The sequence below is a fragment of the Vombatus ursinus genome, unplaced genomic scaffold, assembly GCF_900497805.2.
Source record: "Vombatus ursinus unplaced genomic scaffold, bare-nosed wombat genome assembly UNPS02014798.1, whole genome shotgun sequence".
NCBI lineage: Eukaryota > Metazoa > Chordata > Mammalia > Diprotodontia > Vombatidae > Vombatus > Vombatus ursinus.
In genome coordinates this window covers 85760625-85780480 of record NW_020954576.1, presented here as the reverse complement: position 1 = coordinate 85780480, position 19856 = coordinate 85760625, and the positions used below count along the sequence as shown (strand labels likewise).

The window sequence follows — 19856 nt, the reverse complement described above, 5'->3', positions numbered from 1 at the left end:
CTTAACTTATCTGAACCTTAGTTTCATCATCTGTAAAATGGGAATAATATACCTATAGTATTTATCACACAAAGTTTGAAGCTCAAATGTGATCATGATTATAAAGCCCTAGCAAATCTTAAAGCAGTAGTAATAAAATGCCAGTTTTTAATTAAATCACATTTATTTAACAGTATTTTAAAAGATAAATAGGAAGATGTCTAGCATCATGCCTGAGAGATCTTTTTCAATTATAATTTTTTATATTACTATAGAACGTTTCCAGAACTTCAGTATATGAAGACTATTGACTAGGGGTTCCTAAATCTTTTTTTGTATTGTGGACCCTTTTGGCCATCTGGTTAAGCCTATAGATCAGGGGTGGGGAACCTGTGGCCTGGAGGCCACATGTGGCTCTCTAGGTCTGTGGGTGGGGCCTTTTGACTGAGTCCAAGTTTTACAGAACAAATCCTTTTATTAAGGGGATTTGTTCTGTGCAGTTTGGATTCCACACTTGAGGACCTAGAGAGCCACATGTAGCCTCAAGGCCACAGGTTCCCCATTCCTGCTATAGACTTTTTCTCAGAATTATGTTTTTAAGTTTATAAAGTAAAATACATAAGATACCAAGGAAACCAATTATATTGAAATACACTTGTTATCAAAATGTTTTTAAGAGGAAGTTCATGGACCTCATGTTAAGAACTACTGCTGACACTATTAATAAGGACAGTTCTTGAACGTTAATCAGGCTTAAATAAAATGATGTCCAAAAAAAAGTATGTATAGCACATAAAGCAAATTTTAACCCTTCCAGGACAGTGTCAGCTGCTAACAAATTAACACCTTTTTTGTTTTGCAAGGAATTTTCATTATAGAACATTAGTGAAACTCTTATATCAAAAGGTCTGTAATGTTTTCCAAATTTGAGCAATGGAACAAATGTGTTCAATTGCTCTCAACTGTAATCTATGAAAAAAAAATTGATAGGATAATAGAAAATCATAGACAACCCACTCTTAGCCCCCATTCGCTATGACAGGTTTCCTTCTACACTAATAGACCAAGATGATTTGTCCCATATAATTTAATTCAAAATTTTTAAACAAATATACAGATCTCTGTGCTTATTGGCATCGCACTGTGTCTAAAAAGTTGATGTGAACATTATGTTGGAAAATTTTATGGACTTAAAATTGCCCATTTCATAAGTAATAGAGGAAGTTAGGTTCACTAGTTTGATATATTTTTGGTGGTTGATGGCAGTTAGAAATTATTTAAATTGTTCAGTGTTTCTTTAAAATATATAGCACTTTAAAGTTCATAAAGAAAGCACTTTGCTCACAAAAGCCCTATAGTGTAGCTTTCTCAGCCTTCTGATTAATTTTGTACTTTAATATTCATTTCACCTACACTGTATACAGTATTTCTGAACTCCAAAATTGAAACTGATTCTTTCTCACACAATCACATTGAGAACTTCTTAACAAATTGAATCTTTTTTTTTTTTAAGCAGAAACCGTTTCATTCACTAGGAAAGTGTTTCATTATACCAGCAAAAGGTTCTGAAATTGTGACAAATTTTTTCCCAATTAAATATTAGGAAAAGAAGGTTATAAAAAGGAAAGGTTTACTAGCAAACCCCAGGTTTTTATTGTACAGTTCCAGATTCCAAGGGAGCAACTTACATAAGCGCTCAGGGCTTATCACCTTATGAGCAGCAAAGTCTTAAGCTTTTTCCAAGTTGATACATGGAAAATTGTATTGCTTGAGTGTATCTCCTCGTCTTAAGGAAGGTATAGTAGGAGGTTACAAGAGGCTTCCATCTCAGTCACCTCACTTACATGGATCTCTCCATGATGTAATTTAGAATTGTCTAGCCATTGTTTACTGTGGGTCACATACATCTAAATTTAATATGAAAAATGTCCTTTGTAAATTTAGCTTGTTTTCAATTGTTTTCCATTCCATTTACTTTTTACACTTGTGATGTAGTTAGTCCCAGAAGTTATTCCTTTTAGGTGAATATACTATTGAGATTAAGAGTCACTCAGTTTTGTTTCTATTGTCCTTGTGTATTTTCTTATGTCCTGGTTGATTATAGTCACTAAATGTAATGAATGAACAATGTGATAGAAACATAAATTTTTGTAGTTCTTATATTTAAACATTGGTTTAAGTTGACTATATTATTTTAAAGTGCAGTAAAACCATGCTTAACTTAATGCTAAGAGAATTAAATGTTTTCATTAGTTGAATTTTCCAATTAACTGGAGATTAAGTAGAAAATCTCTTCTTGCTTAAAAAAAGGTATTTCTAAAATGCATTAGGACTCTTTCTGGTCTTTATGAATATGTTATAATAAGCATACTTAAATCCTCCTTTACTAACTGAGAATTTTGAAGTGCAATAAGGTCATGATTATGAAAACCCTTTTTCATTATATGGTACTCTAGAGTTAGGAGTAGGATGGGGATTAGCAGACTAAGATCCATGTACCAGAGATGGCCTATGAGAAGATTTGGGGTAACATGGCATCTAGGACTGGGAATTGTACAAAGAAACCTATGTGGGTGTACACGTGGCAGAAAGATGCCTGCCCTGCTAGTCACCCCCCTTTTTTCATTTTCACCCCAGAACCTCCAGCTGCCTGTAATTGACTTGTTTCACTGCCATGAGGATTAGGCTTAGGATCAAGGTATCTCTCATCAGATGTTGATGAACTTTGTGAAACATGTACTCCTAGGAGCCACCTCCCTGGGATACTGACTTACCTAACAATTCCATTCACCCACAGAGACTTACAGAGAAAGTAGTGGCTGATAGGTAACAGCCATGTGGTCAGGGAGGATTATTGGCACAGCACACCCCATTTACTCCTACTCTCAAAGATTGCTAACCCCTGGTGTAGGAGATTGGAATGAATTTAAGTGACACCAAGGTAAACTCTAGAATTCGCTTTTTTGACCTAAACCCTCATTTGAATGTATTCTCTTATCAATTGCTTTTTTACTCCTAAAAACTAAAGGAAAAACAAATCAAATAAGTCAGATTGATTGAGAGTTCTAGTTCATTAAAAGTTTACTGTACTTTTTTCAATATAATTTGCAATTTATGTATTATCTGAGTTTCCCAAAATTTAATAGAAATTGAAAAATCACATCTTTCTTTCTTTCTTATAGAACAATGTTTTTCCTGGAAGTGGTATGACAAGAAGGAACACATATGTTTGTGAAAGGACTGCAGATCGCTATTCTGCAATACAGAATGGGAAAGACAGCAGGTAAGAAGTAATTTGAGTTTTAGTGTAACATAGCAAATTTGATACTAAACCAGATCAGTTCTATTCCTAGAACTCTGTAAGTAGCATTCTGTGACATGGTACAGGAATTAGAAGAAATAAATAGCGGGTAGACTGAGAGTTTATAGCCCAAGCATTATGAAAAGATACAGGACAAATGGAGACTGAGGATTAACATAAATTGGTTGACTGGAGTCTGTGATAGGGAGGGAAGCTCAGTGTGGTAGATTTGTGGTATAGGGGTCGGTGATATTGATGGAGACAGTCACAGAAATGATAAGTCATTTCCATGGTCATAGGATCATAGATTTAGAGCTGAAAAAGACGTTTGAAATGATCTAATCCAACCCCCTCATTTTTAAAATGAGGAATCTGAGTCCTGGAGAAATGACATTTCTTGTCCAAGGTTACAGTCGAATTTAGTATATCTCCCCCTCCTCCAACTATGCAGCACCTCTGACTATTTCTTTAGATTTTTCCTTCCTTCCACAGTAATCACTTTTCTTATGTTCTCTGTCCATTTTTTTCCTCTTGTTCCATTATTTTCTAGTTCAGCTCTTCTTTTCTTTCTTGCTCCTACTTATTCTCCTTTCTTATTCCCTTCTCAATCCCACTTTTCTCTCCCTTTGTGTTTTCCCTTTCCAGAACTCGTGTATAGTCATTCTTTTCTAAGCATGAAGTGTAGGATTGTTAGAAGAAAGAGAAAGTAAAATATTAAATCAATTTCCTATCCATTTTTCCCAAGACACTGCTGCTTCCATATTCGAAAGAATGAAATCCTTATGGGAACCTTAGAGACAATATTTCGTCTCCTAAAAAGAGAAGTTTTTTTTAATAAATAATAGAAAATCAAGGCAAAGCTTAGTAAATAGCTGTTAGACCCTAAAACCTGTGCCACTTTTTATTGCTTATTTAAATAACTATGTTTCTATTATGTCTCAAAACACAACTTTGTAGAATGATCATAATTTGAATGATATTTTTCTTTATTTTCCTTATTGAATGAGAATGAAAGTATTTCTAAGTTTTAATGAATACGAATGCTAAGGATTTTACTTTTTATTTACATAAAAGTTGGCATAAAATCAGTATTTCAACTAATTTTTACCCCCAACATTAGTAAAATAGTAATTTCTTATTAGTAATTAGGTATAATTAGCAGTAATTTTAAAATCCAACTGCTGTTTGGTTGTTTTTAATAATTAGGCATAATTAAAAGTAATTTTTTTTTTTTTTTTTGTCAAGGCAGTTGAGGTTAAGTGACTTGCCCACAGTCACACAGCTGATAAGTGTCAAGTGTCTGGTCTGAGACCGGATTTGAACTCAGTTCCTCCTGACTCCAGAGCCTGGTGCTCTATTCACTGTACCACCTAGCTGCCCCAAAAGTCATTTTAAAAGCTAACTACTGCAGTGGGTTTTGTTTGTTTTGTGATTTTTTTGGGGGGGGGAGGGGGATGTTACATAAGTTATAGAAAATAGTTTTGTATACTAAAAGAGCATTGCACTCAGAATCAGAAGACCCATATCAATACCTGTCGCCACTTGGCAACTTTATTTCAACTCTCTAGGTCTCAGTTTACCAACCTGTAAAATGAGATCAGACTAAGGGATCACCAAGGTCCCTTCCAACTCTGAAATTCTAAAATTCTGTGAATACTTATCAGTGCAAGTTAAAAGGATCATTAGTCCAAATCTAATGAAATTCTATTTACTCTTCTATCATTGACTTAATGGCATTTCATTTTCCATATTTCAATTTCTTTTCCTATAAACTGGAAATAAAATATATTGTGACCTCCTTGAAAACTGGAACAGTATCCTGTGTATCTTTTTATTCCCCTTTCCCTAATCTCCCCCTCCACCCACACCATCCTGGCACAGTGCTTCTCGCCCTTCTACAGTTTCATAGATGGCCTTCTGGAGCTGCTAAGACCAAGAAATTCATCACCCAGAAGTTAACATAGTGATCATTCTGTCACTGGGCCAGTACTCAAAGACTTTCCCTCTTGTGTTCAGAGATGACTCAGGGACTCTATGATGAAACATCAGAGAAGGACTTTATAGTGGTGGCCATACTGGGTACATTTAAGCATAATCCTCAGTCTTCGTCACCGCCATGGAGGAGGACTTTGGTCCTCCATGAGATTTTCCTATATAATGAGGATTAAAAAAAACCATTCTCCTCTCTTTCCTACCAATAATGGCTTGACTGTGGTACTGATGAGGTCTCTCTAAAATTCCCTTAATGAGCTTAACTCTATGATGAATTGTGAAGTCTTGATAGGTTCTAGGTTGCCCCATTGATACCACATTAAAAATGACTGATTGATTCAGATTTGGAAGGACTTGAACAGCTGTCTGGTCTGACCTGTACTGGAAAAAGAACCATTTCTGCAGCGTACCTGGCGAGTGTCATCTGGCCTTTGCTTGAAGACCATCAATGAGAGAGAACCCTCTACCATGTGATGTAACCCATTCCAGTTTTGAATAGCCCTTGTTGTTAGGAATTTTCTACAGGGCAGGACTCCAGAAAGTGGGGCAGACTGAAGGAACAGGTTGACAGAGGGATCCAATAACTCATCAATTCATAGAGACCTAACTCAGTATATCTGTATTACAAACTTATGGTGCTACCATGAAGTGCATTAGATTGGATTAAATAAAGCATTTATTAAACCTTACTGTGTGCCAGGCAGTACCTAGGTGATTTTGCAGGCTTCCCTCCAGATATCTTAATCCACATAAGTCCGACTGGCCTTTTTTCATCTGACCTATTAGCCCTTCTCTGTTTCTTATGTCTCTGTTCTTCCTTTTAAAGAGCAAGTCCAAGGGTATATCCCAAGTGCATGATCTGACATTAATTATTCTTACTTAACGTGGTGTGTATCCAGCACAAGGAAAGGGAGGCTTAGCTTATTAAAGAATTAACTTTGGGGAAAGAATTTCACACTTACTCAATGAGAAACCATCAATACCAAGTCAAAATTCTTAACATTAATGAGACTGAGGCCAGGAAAATGCACCTTCTATACATAGTAAATGCTTAGTAAATGGTTATTGAAGTGACTTGGTAGAATTGACTGGACCACTTTACAAATCAAATATAAAGAATAAGGAGGTAGAGGTGTTTTATCCTCCTTAGTTCCAATAGTAATAATAGCCGATATGTAATGAGCTTTAAGATTCAAAAAGCACTTTAGGGGCAGCTCGGTTGTGCAGTGGGTAGAGCACTGGCCCTGGAGTCTGGAGGAGCTGAGTTCATATCTGGCCTCAGACCAGACACTTGACACTTACTAGCACATTACTTAACCCCATTGACTAGCAAAAAAAAAAAAGTTTACTTACATTATCTCATTTGGTCCTCAAAACAGCCCTGCAAAGTAGATGCTGTTATCATCCCCATTTTACATAGGAGAAGCCTGAAGCTGAGACTTGTTGATTTGCCAAATCACGTGGTTAGTACTGTGATTGTCTGAGGTGAGAGTCAAAATCATATCTTCTGACTCCATATCCAGCATTTGATTCACCAGATTGCTCTGCCTTTATTGCCCCTGGACACTTCAAGAAGCTGGTGGGAGTCTTCAGTGTTATTAAATTCTCTGTACTGTAGCTAGTCCTTGGCTGTCAGACTCTTATTTGTAAGTTCATATAATGATTAGGAGTCATATCAGTTCTTCTCCTTCCCAGTTATAGGACTTCAGTCAGGCTGTTTCTTTTACTATCTAGGCCACAGTTTTCACATCTGTATAATATGAGAATTAGGAAAGCAGGGACTTGATCTCTAAAAATCCCTTCCACTATAATAGTCTATCTTTTAATTGATAATTAATGAAGGTGTTTTGATGTTTATTGCTGGAGACTTTATTTTTACCAGCTTAGTGCTCCTCATTATTCTATTCTTAGTAACCTCAATAAGATATCCTAAACTTTGAGTCTTAACAAGAAAAAAAGTCTTTGATCCATTACTTCATCCTTTATTTTTGAATCCATTGAAAAGCAACAAAAATAACTTCATAACCTACTCAACACTTTTCCATGGAAACTGGTGAGAAAATTTATGCAGCATACTTTTAGCTGGAACAGCATTAATGATATTGTATTAGTCATAAATAATGGTTAATTTCTCTAAAATGTTTAATTCCTTTATTGTTTGGTTTATCTGTAGAAATCTCATTCTTTAGTTGAGGCAAATTTCAGTTTGTTTTCCTTTTTATATTCCCATGGCTTTCCTGATGACTTGTGCTCAAAGTCTGACAGAAATGTCTGTGACTAGCACATCTTCTGCAGGATCTGCCATCACTTCTGCTGCACCGTCGACACGGCCTCGACACCAGAAGTCTATGTCTGCCTCTGGCCACCCCATAAAAGTCACATTGCCAACCATCAAAGATGGCACTGACTATCGACCAGGGTAATGTACTGTGTGCATCCCATTTCCTTTTTTTATGAAATATAGAATGCCATACATCAGGGAGCAAGAGTGTCTGGATTGTCATTAGAGTTCTACCACTTACTGCTTAGGCATGGCTGTTAATCTCCTGCTCCTTAGGTCTTTATTCTTTAAAAATAAGAGGAAGGGAGAATTATGCTCCACACTCTCAGGTGCCTTCTAGTTTTAAAACAGTGTAACTCTGTGATGCCAGTATTGTTCTTTTGTCCAGTTTGTTTAAAGAATGTTGCCTTTCTACCCATGAGCATTTTAATTATTTGATATTAGGTTAGTTAACACATAGCCATTTGATATTTATTCATCAAGACCTAAATTTACAATGAGTAGTTGTATTTAGAGTAAAGCAGTGTGTGTGTGTGGGGGGGTTGTTTGTTTTTACCTCTACAAAGCTTTAATTAGAATAATTTAATATATGGACATTGTCATGGACTTAGCACTCCTAGAGCTGAAAGGTTTATTATGCCTTTTATGTATTTTACAAAGTAAGAGTACTACGGTTGAATGTTTTGAGCTTTGCATTTTCTTAATATTTAAATGATTGAGGATTTTTAATAATCTAATGAAAAGCATTCAAAAGATATTTCATTTTAAAAGTTATTCCTAAAAATGAGATCATCTCTGACTAGAAAAACAATCCATAGTTCACATCTATAATGAGAAGAGTAAATCAATGCCAAAGGAAAGCTCTGCATATTTTCCTTCTAGCTTCAAGTATGACTCCTGAGTGAATGATTTTTCTGTGTCAACCTGAATAGCATCTTAATTTTTCCCAGCAGTACAACTCAGAGAGTTCCTGCTGCTTCCCCATCTGCTCATAGTATTAGTGCTGCTACACCAGACCGAACCCGTTTTCCTCGTGGGAGTTCAAGTCGAAGTACTTTTCATGGTGAACAGCTCCGAGAACGACGTAATGCTACTTATAATGGACCACCTGCTTCACCATCACATGAAACTGGTACATTTTCACATGCCAGAAGGGGGACGTCAACTGGTATAATAAGCAAAATAACTTCCAAGTTTGTTCGCAGGTCAGTACCAATATATTGTTATAGTTATGTTTTATATTTTTAGTATAGGGAATCAAACACAAATGAACTTTTGTCAGCAGAATTTGTATAGCATGGTGATTTTTCACAGGAATATTATAATGCCACAGTCTTTTGTAGAAGTTTTTTAAATGAAATTTTCAGCATAAAAGAAACCCATTAAATAGAAATGAAATCAAGCTAATTGAAGGCAAAAAAATTAACTACAAAAAAAGATAGAATAAAGAAAATGTCTAATAGAAATATAGCATAAATGTGTACTTCTTCCCTCTGTTTTAACAGGTAGTACTGACCACAGAATATTGAAAATGTGTACATTTAGCATAAATTAGAAAAAAGAAAGTATTTCAGTTCTCTAGTTTCTTTTCAAACTTCCTTTGTCCACTTCTATGATTATTATTCAAGATAATTTTTAGATGTTTTTCTTATGCCTTTAAAATTATGTTATCCTTATGTTTTCTCCACAAGTAATTGTGTACTTTATCCTGTATCATTTTTTCTGTGTATAAAAATTCTGTAAAGGAATCAGATAAGTTATGGTACAATAAAAATGCATCATAAAAGTAGATATAGTGACTAAAAACCTCTACAATCCATTTAAAATAGTAAAAATTATGTTGTTTCCTATAAAATGGAAAAACTGTACTGAACATTTTAATTATAAAAGGGACTCCAACATACTATAAATATATACAAAGCACCACAGAACACAACCACTGAGTTTTAAGTTTTTTTCTATCCAAAATCAATGTCCTAGCTATAATATCAACATTAAATTTTAATTAGTTTGGTTTGCCACCTTATGTTTTAGAAGGGCTTTGGGGGGATGATTATAATAGCCTCTGTCCTTTTAAATTTTGTTTAGTAAAGTTGGGACTGATGCCTTTCCCCTCCCAATCTCCACACCACATAATTAACTTCTTTATATAAAGCACAGGAGTTTTCAGAATCATTCCCTATACCTTAGAGCCATGCTTAAATTTGGAATCTTGCTTTTCAAAAATAATTATGGGCATAGTCATGAGAGGTTAGAGGGCTAGGTGGTCCCTTAAAACTGGCTCTCTTTGGCCCTCCTCTACCCCTTTACCTTGCCTTGACACACCCTGACACATAGTTAGACATGCTTACACATCAGGAGCATCTTTGAATGACTGGTTTAAGAAGCCATAAAGATCAGTCAAAGGAATGTATGGAAGGAAGGCAGGGTGGGATAGTTACATTCCTTAGCCTTGATCTGATTTTGGAGATTTTTATGTACTGTGTCAGTATTAATCTATGGCCTTTTTTATACCAGCTTGCTAATCTATACAATGAGGAAATCCAACTGGGTGATCTCTGATATCCCTTCCTAGCTCTGAACTTTTAAAATTCTGTGGTCACATCCAGTGCGGTGTAAAAGGACTGAGAACCAAAAATGCCAGGGAAACATTTTTCATCCCTTCCCACTGTTCCCCAGGCTGGGTCTAATGAATGGGTAAAGAAATCAAAAAGTGATGTCTCAGCATTCAGTAGACCGTATTCAACATGTGGAGTGAGAATGAAAGTGCCTCTAGAACCATATAGGTATGACTGTAAGCTTCCATATACATAAATTTCAGTTTTATCCCCAAAATGAGATCTCTTTGAAGGGAAAAAAAAAATAATATCTTTCTCTTTCTCTCTTCCCTTCTCCTCCCTCTCTTTCTCTCTCCTTCCTCTCCCTTCCTCCTCTCTCTTCCATCTTTTCCTCTCCCCACCCCCCTGCCCCACTGATTTCCTTATTCATCTGAGCATTTATTCAGTGTCTCATATGTGCCAGGCATTGTGTTAGAATATGCAAAAAGACAATGCCTCCTCTTAAGGAGCTTATGTTCTATTGTGAAGAAGCAGCAGTTATACATGTAATATTAAATACAAACTATATGCAAGGAAGTGAGAGGACACAAGTCTAAATAAGAAGGGCAATTCTGAAACACTAGAACAGGTAAAAACAAACAAACCAAAAAAACTTGATTCCTGATTGTACACTAAGCACTGTACAACACATTTTTCTTATATTTTTGTTATATGACAATGACTTTATCACAGGCAGCATAGAGTAATCAAAGGAGCATTGGTCTAGGAGTTTGGAGACTTGCATGTCTCTGCCACTAATTATTTGTGTGACTTTTAGTGTATCGCATGATCTTCCTGGACCTTCTTTTCCTCATTTTTCAAATGAGAGTCTTTATAGACTTTTAAAATTCTCTGTGTTTTTTTCTTTTTTTTTCTTTTTCTTTTCTTTTCTTTTCTTTTTTTTTTTTTTTTTGGCTAGGCAGTGGGGTTAAGTGACTTGCCCAGGGTCACATAGCTAGTAAGTGTTATGTGTCTGAGGCCGCATTTGAACTCAGGTCCTCCTGAATCCAGGGCCAGTGCTCTATCCACTGCGCCACCCCTGTGTTTTTCCTTTTAACAGTAATTCTTAAAGGATTTAAGTAATTGCTTATTTAAGTATTAAATTTATTTACTTATTTAAGTATTATATTTAAGTATTAAAACTAAGTGTTTTCCTTTTAAAAGAACTTTAGTAAGTATTATTCTCCTGGGCTTTTTGTGAAGGGTAGGAAAAAGACTGCTATTCATTCAGTCTTCTGTAAAGAGTCATTTTCATGCCTTTAACATGATAAATTAAAAGCACTTACCTGGTTCCCAAACTTTTATACATACTTCAAGTTAGAAGATAGATTTTTAAAATGTATAACTATCCAGTTGGCATGGAATTAATGTAGTTCACTGAAGTCACAATGAAGCCTACAAGAGAAACAATATCAAGATATGAACCTCTATATAATAGCTGTCAATGTCAGTTCTGCCTCCATTGCATTTCTTGCCTACATGACCTTGTCCCCAGGTGCACAGCCTACCCTAGCTTTGGGCCTTCCTCACCTCCCTCCTAGACTATTTTAATAGCCTTCTAATAAGATTCCTTACTATTAATCTCTTCCCCTTCTAATTTATACTGTTCCCAGCTACCAAAATAACATTCTTAAAGCTCAAGCCTAATCAAGCATCTTCAATAGTTCTTTAATTTATCATAGGATAAAATGCAAACTCATCAGCTTGGCATTTAAACCCTTTCTAATCTGACTCCAACTTACTTCTCAAGGTTTATTTCGTATCACTTCCCTTTACTCATTCTTTGTTCCAGCCAGGCTGACCTACCTACCTGCTCCTTCCCCAGCTTGTCATTCCATCTCCCACCTTTACAAAGCCCATCTTGCTTGCCCTTTCTCTTCTGCTTCTCCTCCTTAGCTTAGGCTCAAGTCATGTTTCATCTTCTATAAGAAGTCTTTCTTGGTCCCCCGAGTTGTTAGTATTTTCTCCTTCCTCAAATTATATTGTATTCATTTTTCTTTGTATCTGTTCTGTGTCCCTTCACCTGCAGTAAAAGATAAACTACTTGAGGGCAGGGACTAGTTTCCATTTTGGTTTTGCATTCCTAGAACCTAGCACAGTACCTTGCACATAATAGACATATGGATGTTGTATTTATTGTATTCAATCAGTTTATAATGAGGTCTAGAACAACCATAGTACCTTCTGTGTCCCTCAGTACTTTAGTGCATCAGTGAGTTCATTGATCTGGTACGCCTTCAACAGATGCAGATTGCAACTCATCCCTACCTTTTCATCTTATACAACACTCATCCATTCCTGGCTCCCTCCCTGCCTCTCCTAATAGGAAATCCATAAAACATGTAGAGGGCTTATTCCAGATCTCAGCATTACTTGGGTTACCCAGAGAGGATTCAGTTGTCTGCTAGTTATTACTCACTGTCATTAAATGACTGACTCCTCTCTTTCTGGTCATATATCCATTTAGTGTCTTTAACACCACTTTTCTCATGCATTTTATCATTGGTATTTTAATTTAGTCTATTTATGTCCACCAAGTGTCTCTCCATTGCCTACCTTTGGGTGACCTGCAATTTTTATTCCTTAGAGATTGTGATATTCCATAATTCACATCAATACAAAATCACCAGAAGAATATTTATATTAAAAAGATTGGGTGAGTTTTTTTTACAAGAGAAACTTACTGTCATTGAAAGTACTCTGCAATTTTTCAAATGACATCTAATTTCCTCTTATTCTGTTTTAGGCTTAATTCATTGGACGTCTACTGCATCTTTCTAAAATCTGTATGTCCCAGTGAACTAGTTCTATAGCTTTTCCATCCAATTGCATATTATAGTCTAAAGAGGGATTCTTCATTTATTTGTTTTTTTTTTTCCTGTATGGTTAGGTTAGGTTGAATTATTTTGCGTTATTATGGATTTCATTTAGGAGACTCTGCTATATTCTGGGACTTGATGCAATAATCATAATATCATCCACAAACAGAAGCATCAGGAAGACCTTCTCTATAGGGAATACCTCTTCCCTTTCTACTCTAATTGTCCTCTGTCAGTTGAAGCCTGTGCTGGGGCAGCTAGGTGGTGCAGTGGATAGAGCACTGGCCCAGAAGCCAGGAGAACCTCAGTTCAAATCTGGCCTCAGACCAAACACTTGACATTTACTAGCTGTGTGACCCTGGGCAAGTCACTTAACCCCAATTGCCTTAAAAAAAAAAAAGCCTGTGTCTCCCTGTTTTATGCCTCACTTGATATTAATAACTGGAGGGTTTTCTGTCTCATTAGTGTTATCTGTGTAGCATCTATCAAAAATCATGTAAAATCTTAACATTTGCCTGGAAGACACTTTGTTGAAGAAGAACCATTAAAGCTGTATCTCGCTCTGTAGAACTGTTTGCATGTGTAGAATCACCTAACAAACACAACGGCATCTTACCTTCTGCACATCCTCATGGAGACGTATTCCCTCATGCAGCATTTTGGTAGTTGGAAGTTGCAGCTCAACATTGTACTGTGGTAGAGGCGATGCTGAAACATCGAGTTTAGTGCAGGAATAGGACCTCTGATAATCCTGAGTCAGTGACGGAATAGGGCACAATTAATTGATCTTCTCCATTTGTAGTATTAAGAACATTCACATGGCATTGGTATGGACTAGACAAACTCAAAAGTGTGTAGTATGCATGTATTCCAGCCCCATAATTCTATGTGTTCAGTTTTTTTCTCAGATTTTCAGTCCTTCATACTCCTGTGGCCCTCCCTATATTTCTTGTTCCTGTAGACTTCCTTTCTTTGTTATCTCTCAAATCTGAAGAAATTAATCCCTACACAAAAACTTCCATGTGATTAGCAGCAGAAATAGGCATACTCAGTTGCCAGGGCCAATTTTTAGTACCACTTGAAAACTAAGGAGTGTTTTACAATCTTTGAGAACCAGTAAAGTCAAGGTACAAAGGACCAGTAAGTGAAAAATCAGATTTCTGAGGAAAAGTTAAAGAAGTTTAAGTAATTAAGACTGGGAAGGCAAAAGAGAAAGACCAACTTAATAACTGTCTTCAAAATATGACTATTTTAAGGATTGTACCAGCCTGTGGAGCATCGTAACAGTACAAAGGAAGATAGTTTTAAACTTCAGGTTAAAGGTTTGCTTGTGTGTAAAGTAGTTATGAAATGTCTGTCTCTAGAAATCTTTCAAAAAGCTTTAACAAATTTATTTAATTCTACAATTATCACATGGTAATTGACAATATGACAGTTGGTAAATTTTTCTAGCACTTTGATTGAATAATACAGTACACTGTGATTAGCAAATAAACTATTAAGTTCGTTTATCATCTATGTCAGCATTAGCAAACAAAATATAAGCCCTTAAAATGGTGTTGTGTTCGATGTCCTAATAGCTGAGCTCTCTTTTCCCCCAATTCCCATGTGTAACTAGTGAACCAAGTGTCTCCCTAGCCCCTTCCCTACATATTATGACTATTCAAAGCAGCTACTTGATAGGATACCTCCCAGCTCTTACTCCTAGCAGCAACAGATTGAAACAACAGTCATGGAAAACTCTGTTTTATGTCCACTGCTATTTTGAATAGCCATGGATGAGAAAGTAGAGTTGAAAAGATGCTCTACTGCCTCTAAGCTTCCAGAACAATGATTATTGTACAAAACTTGAATTATGCATAAAAATTCAGTTCTTCCTTCCCACCATTAGACTTATACGCTTTTATGTTTGGTAAGTCAACTTACCCATGAACCAAAATGGTTTATAGACTTCTACATATCTCTACAACAGCATTTTCTATAGTAAGGTAAAGCACCAACTGAATTTTTAAATTCAGAGTTTCATTTGACCAGTTGTTTTGTAATCCCACTACATGTCATCTAGTGATAATTTAACATTGCTTAATAATCAATTTCTCTGCAGGTTTTTCTGGGTTTAATTGTTTTTGACAATCATGAAACCATTTAAGATTTTATTAGTATTTTCATAGTTAAGTTCAAAAGAAGGGTTTCTTTGGTTTTATTTAACATACTTTTCCAGGATGGATTTATAGATAAAACCTGATTGAGCAAATATTTTGAGATCTTAAATACATATGCACATGTGTTCATATACGTGTGCACATGCACACACATCCCATCAGTGTTGAAGGTACCTAAGGTTCTGTTATAGTAGAATGAATGCAACTTCTTATATGTTTATTCATTGTCTACTTACTATATATTTCTACCAGATCAAATCATTTAAAATGTGTGTACTACATTTTGAGTGAAATTCTAATAAACTTTTTATTACTTTTCAAAGAATGATGTTAATATGTGTTGTGTTGAAATATATATGTATATATACACATATAAAAAGCTCTTATCCGACTACAAAGATAATTCAATCATATTGTAAGACTTAATTTCTAAATTGAGCGGCTACTAGAATTACATTTAATAATAAATTTTGTCAAGTGTGGCTATTAACTTTAAAATCATTCTAACTTTAGCTTGAATTTTTTAAAAATTGTTTTTTACCATATATCTTGGTTGAGTAATTGGAAGATAATATAAATGAACTGGTTTCACTGTAACAACTTTAATCAGTGATAAATACCCAGTAGACGCTCAATAAATGTTAGTTTTGGTGAGTATGATGAAATAAAACTGAAACCTAATATCAGGTTGGTAATGATGAACAATTGTAATGCTAAAAGTTTTCTCAACAAAAAGTTATTTTAACATCATTTTAGATGTAGGTTTTCTGAATTTATTTTTCACCTTTATCATTGACTCTCCACCTTAACTTTGTTTTGAGGGATCCAAGTGAAGGCGAAGCCAGTGGCAGAACTGACACCTCAAGGTGAGGAGCCACTATTAATTAATACTTCGCTGCCAGGGCCCTGTGTATGAAAACTCAATTTCTTAAATATGTAATAGAAACTCATAAAATGAAATTATAAAAACCAATGGGCTAGATATTATTTTGTATATTTAAAAGTTTATGTTTGGGTGGGCTTTTCTTTGTTCCCCGGAAATCTATTGCTTTGAAAAAAAACTTATACTTAATTCTTTATATTTTCCAAACAGTATCTTGAAGTGTATACTTTATAAAGAAGCAGCATTTCTGTATTCTAAAATGTTCACAGTAAAAATAAACTCATTAGATTCTTATTAAACTCATTAATTGTTTTTCTTATATTAAAAGTAATGCAATTAAAATTAATGCAAGTCATATAAAACAGAGCATAGAACTCAGAACATCCAAACATTTGAAATAAGCAAATATGTAAGGAGCTGTAATGTTAGTCTTCAATTCCAGATGGGTGTTCAGCTTGCCAGAGTGCTTTGGCTCAAAGGCTCTCAGCACATAAAATTTTGATGGGGCGTTTGGGACCCTTATACCATACTTATTAATCATGGAAGTATATGAATTATGTGAGTATTTATACAACTGTTTGGCTCATGGGAGAACTAAGGAATAAGCATATTACATTATATTTTTATTAGGAAGTGTTCAGGATTGGAAATTAAATCTTAAACTCTTGATAAGTAGCTTAGCATCAAACTGTGTTTGACTGGCTGAACACACACCTTGGATTTTTACTACATTTAAAGTGATTACTAGAAGCAAAAACTAATGAGTTTTGAACATGCTTTTTTGAGCATTGCCCCCCAAATAAACCTTCTTTAAAAAGTATACTAGTTTTATGTTTTGGTTATTGAAATTAAAATGCTGTCCTTCTACTGTGTTTTCCTTCTTCTGAATGCTCTGAGATACCTCTGCCTCTGTGGGTAGAGGGCAAGGGTGGGAGAGGGGAGGAGAGAAATCTGGTTGCCTTTCTTTAGCCTATTAAATAAACATGGAGCAATTTAGTTTTCAGCCCCTCTTGTGCTCTACACTATTAAGCTTACCCCACCCCCCCACCCTAGTACTAAAGCATCTTGCCAGGCATCGCTACTGTTAATTTGATTCTTTTTATAATGATGCAGTCACACAGAATGTACAAAATGCATTCCTATTGTATCTTTTTCATACAATTTTTAATACTTAGTTTTCCTTTTTACTCTATGAGTGATGCTTCTGTTAGAAAAACAGGAATATTGTTTTGTATGCTATTTTAGGGAAAGAATTTATTATAGTTTAAGTATAGAAATGTTTCTGTTTCTGTGCAACCTGTGATTCACTTCCTTTGAAGTGGTATATCTCAGAGAAAAGGCTGACTTTGTGTCCCAGCCCTGAGCTGATGAACTGTGTGACCGTGAGCAAGTGTTTTAACCTTGCAGCCTCAGTCTCTACTCAAAAAATGGTAGTAATAACACCAATACTGATGGTAATAGCTTGCTCTACTAGCTGCCTCCTAATTGTGAGGTTGACATTTGTTCTTGCAAATATTCAAGTTTTAGATATATTTGAGTTATTGTAAATTGTACAAGTTCAAGACAAGTACTAAAGAGAGGACTGAAAAAATTAGCTTCCATGATTATTTAACATTCTTTGGATAATTTTTTATCTACTTTATATTTTTCCCTTTTTTTCCTCTAATTTACATAAGTGGCAGAGCATTAGTAGCTCTGAGGTCTTGAAATATGATTATACTAGTATATATTATTAAAATATAAAATGTTTTTCAGGTGATATTATTTTTTGTCAAACCGTTTTCTTAAAGGTTGGTTGAGAAGTTACTATCCCAACATTTCTATTTTGATATTTTATTATTCATCAGTCCAGTTACCTTATTTTCTACATCACAAATATAAAAATTATCTTGGAACCTTTCTGTAATCTGAAATATATCTTCTGGAGACAAATATCATATTTCAGAATTCAATGAGATGGTTGTAGTTCAAGACTCTTACTTTGCCTTGATCTGTCCCTTTCACATTGCCTATGATTACCCACCAGGTTCTATTAATCTTCCCCCTTCCTCTGCCAATAAACAGAACAAAACAAAGCATTAATTGGAGAGAAGAAAAATGTAATGCACCTTTTAAAATCATTTGCATACATATATTTAGAATATTCTTCCCATTTTATGTGTGTGTGTAAAATTTATGTCATTTCCATAGATTATGCATGCACATATATAAACCTACATGTATGTATGTATTATGTATGTATATACAAAGAAAATGGAGAAGGAAATGAAACAAGTGTCCCCTTCTGTTTTTTGAGTATAGTTAATATTTCAGAATAGTATCCCATAGACTCATTGTTTTGGTAATATGTACTCTTTTAAAAACCTTTCAGATATTAATGTAAGTCAATACAGAATGTTGGGCTCAGGTAACTGTGCCTTCATAGTAATTCTATTAACTTGTCTGTAGTTACCTTTGTATTGTCTGCATTGTGCACAGTTTTATTAAATGTGGAAACTTAAACATGTTTTTGTGTGTATTAATTTCACTGTTGGGTGGGCTTTTTTTTTTTTTACCTTTTTCCTCATAGAAGTACTTCTGGGGAGCCAAAGGAAAGAGAAAAAGAGGATAGTAAAGATTCCAAGCCACGTTCTTTGCGGTTCACTTGGAGTATGAAGACTACTAGTTCCATGGACCCCAATGATATGATGAGAGAGATCCGAAAAGTGTTAGATGCAAATAACTGTGATTATGAACAAAAGGAGAAGTTTTTGCTCTTCTGTGTTCACGGAGATGCCAGACAAGATAGCCTTGTTCAGTGGGAGATGGAAGTCTGCAAGTTGCCTCGCTTGTCACTTAATGGGGTCCGTTTCAAAAGAATATCTGGGACTTCTATTGCATTTAAGAACATTGCATCCAAAATTGCAAATGAGCTTAAACTATAGAGAAAACTAAATTTACAGGATCAGGGAAGATGCATACATGATCTCCAATTTGTGAATGTACTGATAATGCCTAATGTGATTGGCCTGTGAAACTCCCCCTGTAGAAATTGCCCTTATTGCAATAAGGTTATACATAGTTATGAACTGTAAAATTAAAATCAGTACGAATTATATTAAATAACTGTAGCTAAAAATGTTATGTTCACATGTACAGGTAAGTAAATTGAGTATTCTGTTCATTTTATGTTCATAGAATTGTATAATAAAAAAGATAATTGCTTAAAAAAAGATCTTGTATAGTCGTCTAGATTTCTGCACAGAAATATATGTTTGATGCTTTGAGTTGAAATTGTTATTTACATTTTGGTGAGTTTTTTAAATTCTTACCTCCATCATGCATTTTTGAAAATTGTGTCCAGAATTAAAGTGCACAAAAATAGTCTTTACAATTGTAGCATGAACTTTTTTTTAATAACTTACAAATCAAATATACATTTAAATCAGCACTTGATGAGTCAGCTTTTATTGTACACAGAGTTGTACCTGCTTATGTTTGCTCTTATCCTTGTTATTGAGCAAGGATTAGTTTAAAAATTTTTTTTAAATGTTTACAGTGTTGGCAGTTAGAATTTAAAGAAATAAATAAAAACAAGTTGTAGCTTTGCCTTGGGCTAAGAGGTGCTGGAGAAAAAAATTAAACTTAGGTCCAATTTCTTAAGAACTTTGAAGTGTTTTCTCCTAGCCCACAGATAAACGTAGCAGGAAAACTAAGAATAAGAGATCTCCCCTTTGATTATCATGATGTACAATATGAGTTAGGTTCGCTGCCTTCAGAATACTGCAAATACCAGTTTGTGGAAATGTAATAAATATTGGTACTGTTTCATAGCACAAACTCATTTTTGAAGTGTTGACCAA

General features: G+C 35.0%; 1 protein-coding gene across 3 annotated transcripts in view; it reads left to right on the top strand.

The window, feature by feature from the left end:
- LOC114049729 (serine/threonine-protein kinase MARK1) overlaps nt 1-19269 on the top strand; it is a 146674-nt gene extending 127405 nt beyond the window's left edge. The window contains exons 14-18 of one of the 3 annotated variants that reach the window (XM_027871113.1): nt 3162-3262; nt 7530-7691; nt 8507-8758; nt 15953-15997; nt 18584-19269. In XM_027871113.1, the coding sequence (XP_027726914.1) occupies nt 3162-3262; nt 7530-7691; nt 8507-8758; nt 15953-15997; nt 18584-18938 (915 nt within the window). In that variant the 3' untranslated portion in view covers nt 18939-19269. Of the gene's footprint in view, nt 1-3161; nt 3263-7529; nt 7692-8503; nt 8759-15952; nt 15998-18583 lie in introns of those variants that run through there. The other 2 variants (XM_027871112.1, XM_027871114.1) reach the window with 2 other exon arrangements.
- The last annotated feature ends 587 nt before the right edge of the window (nt 19270-19856 follow it).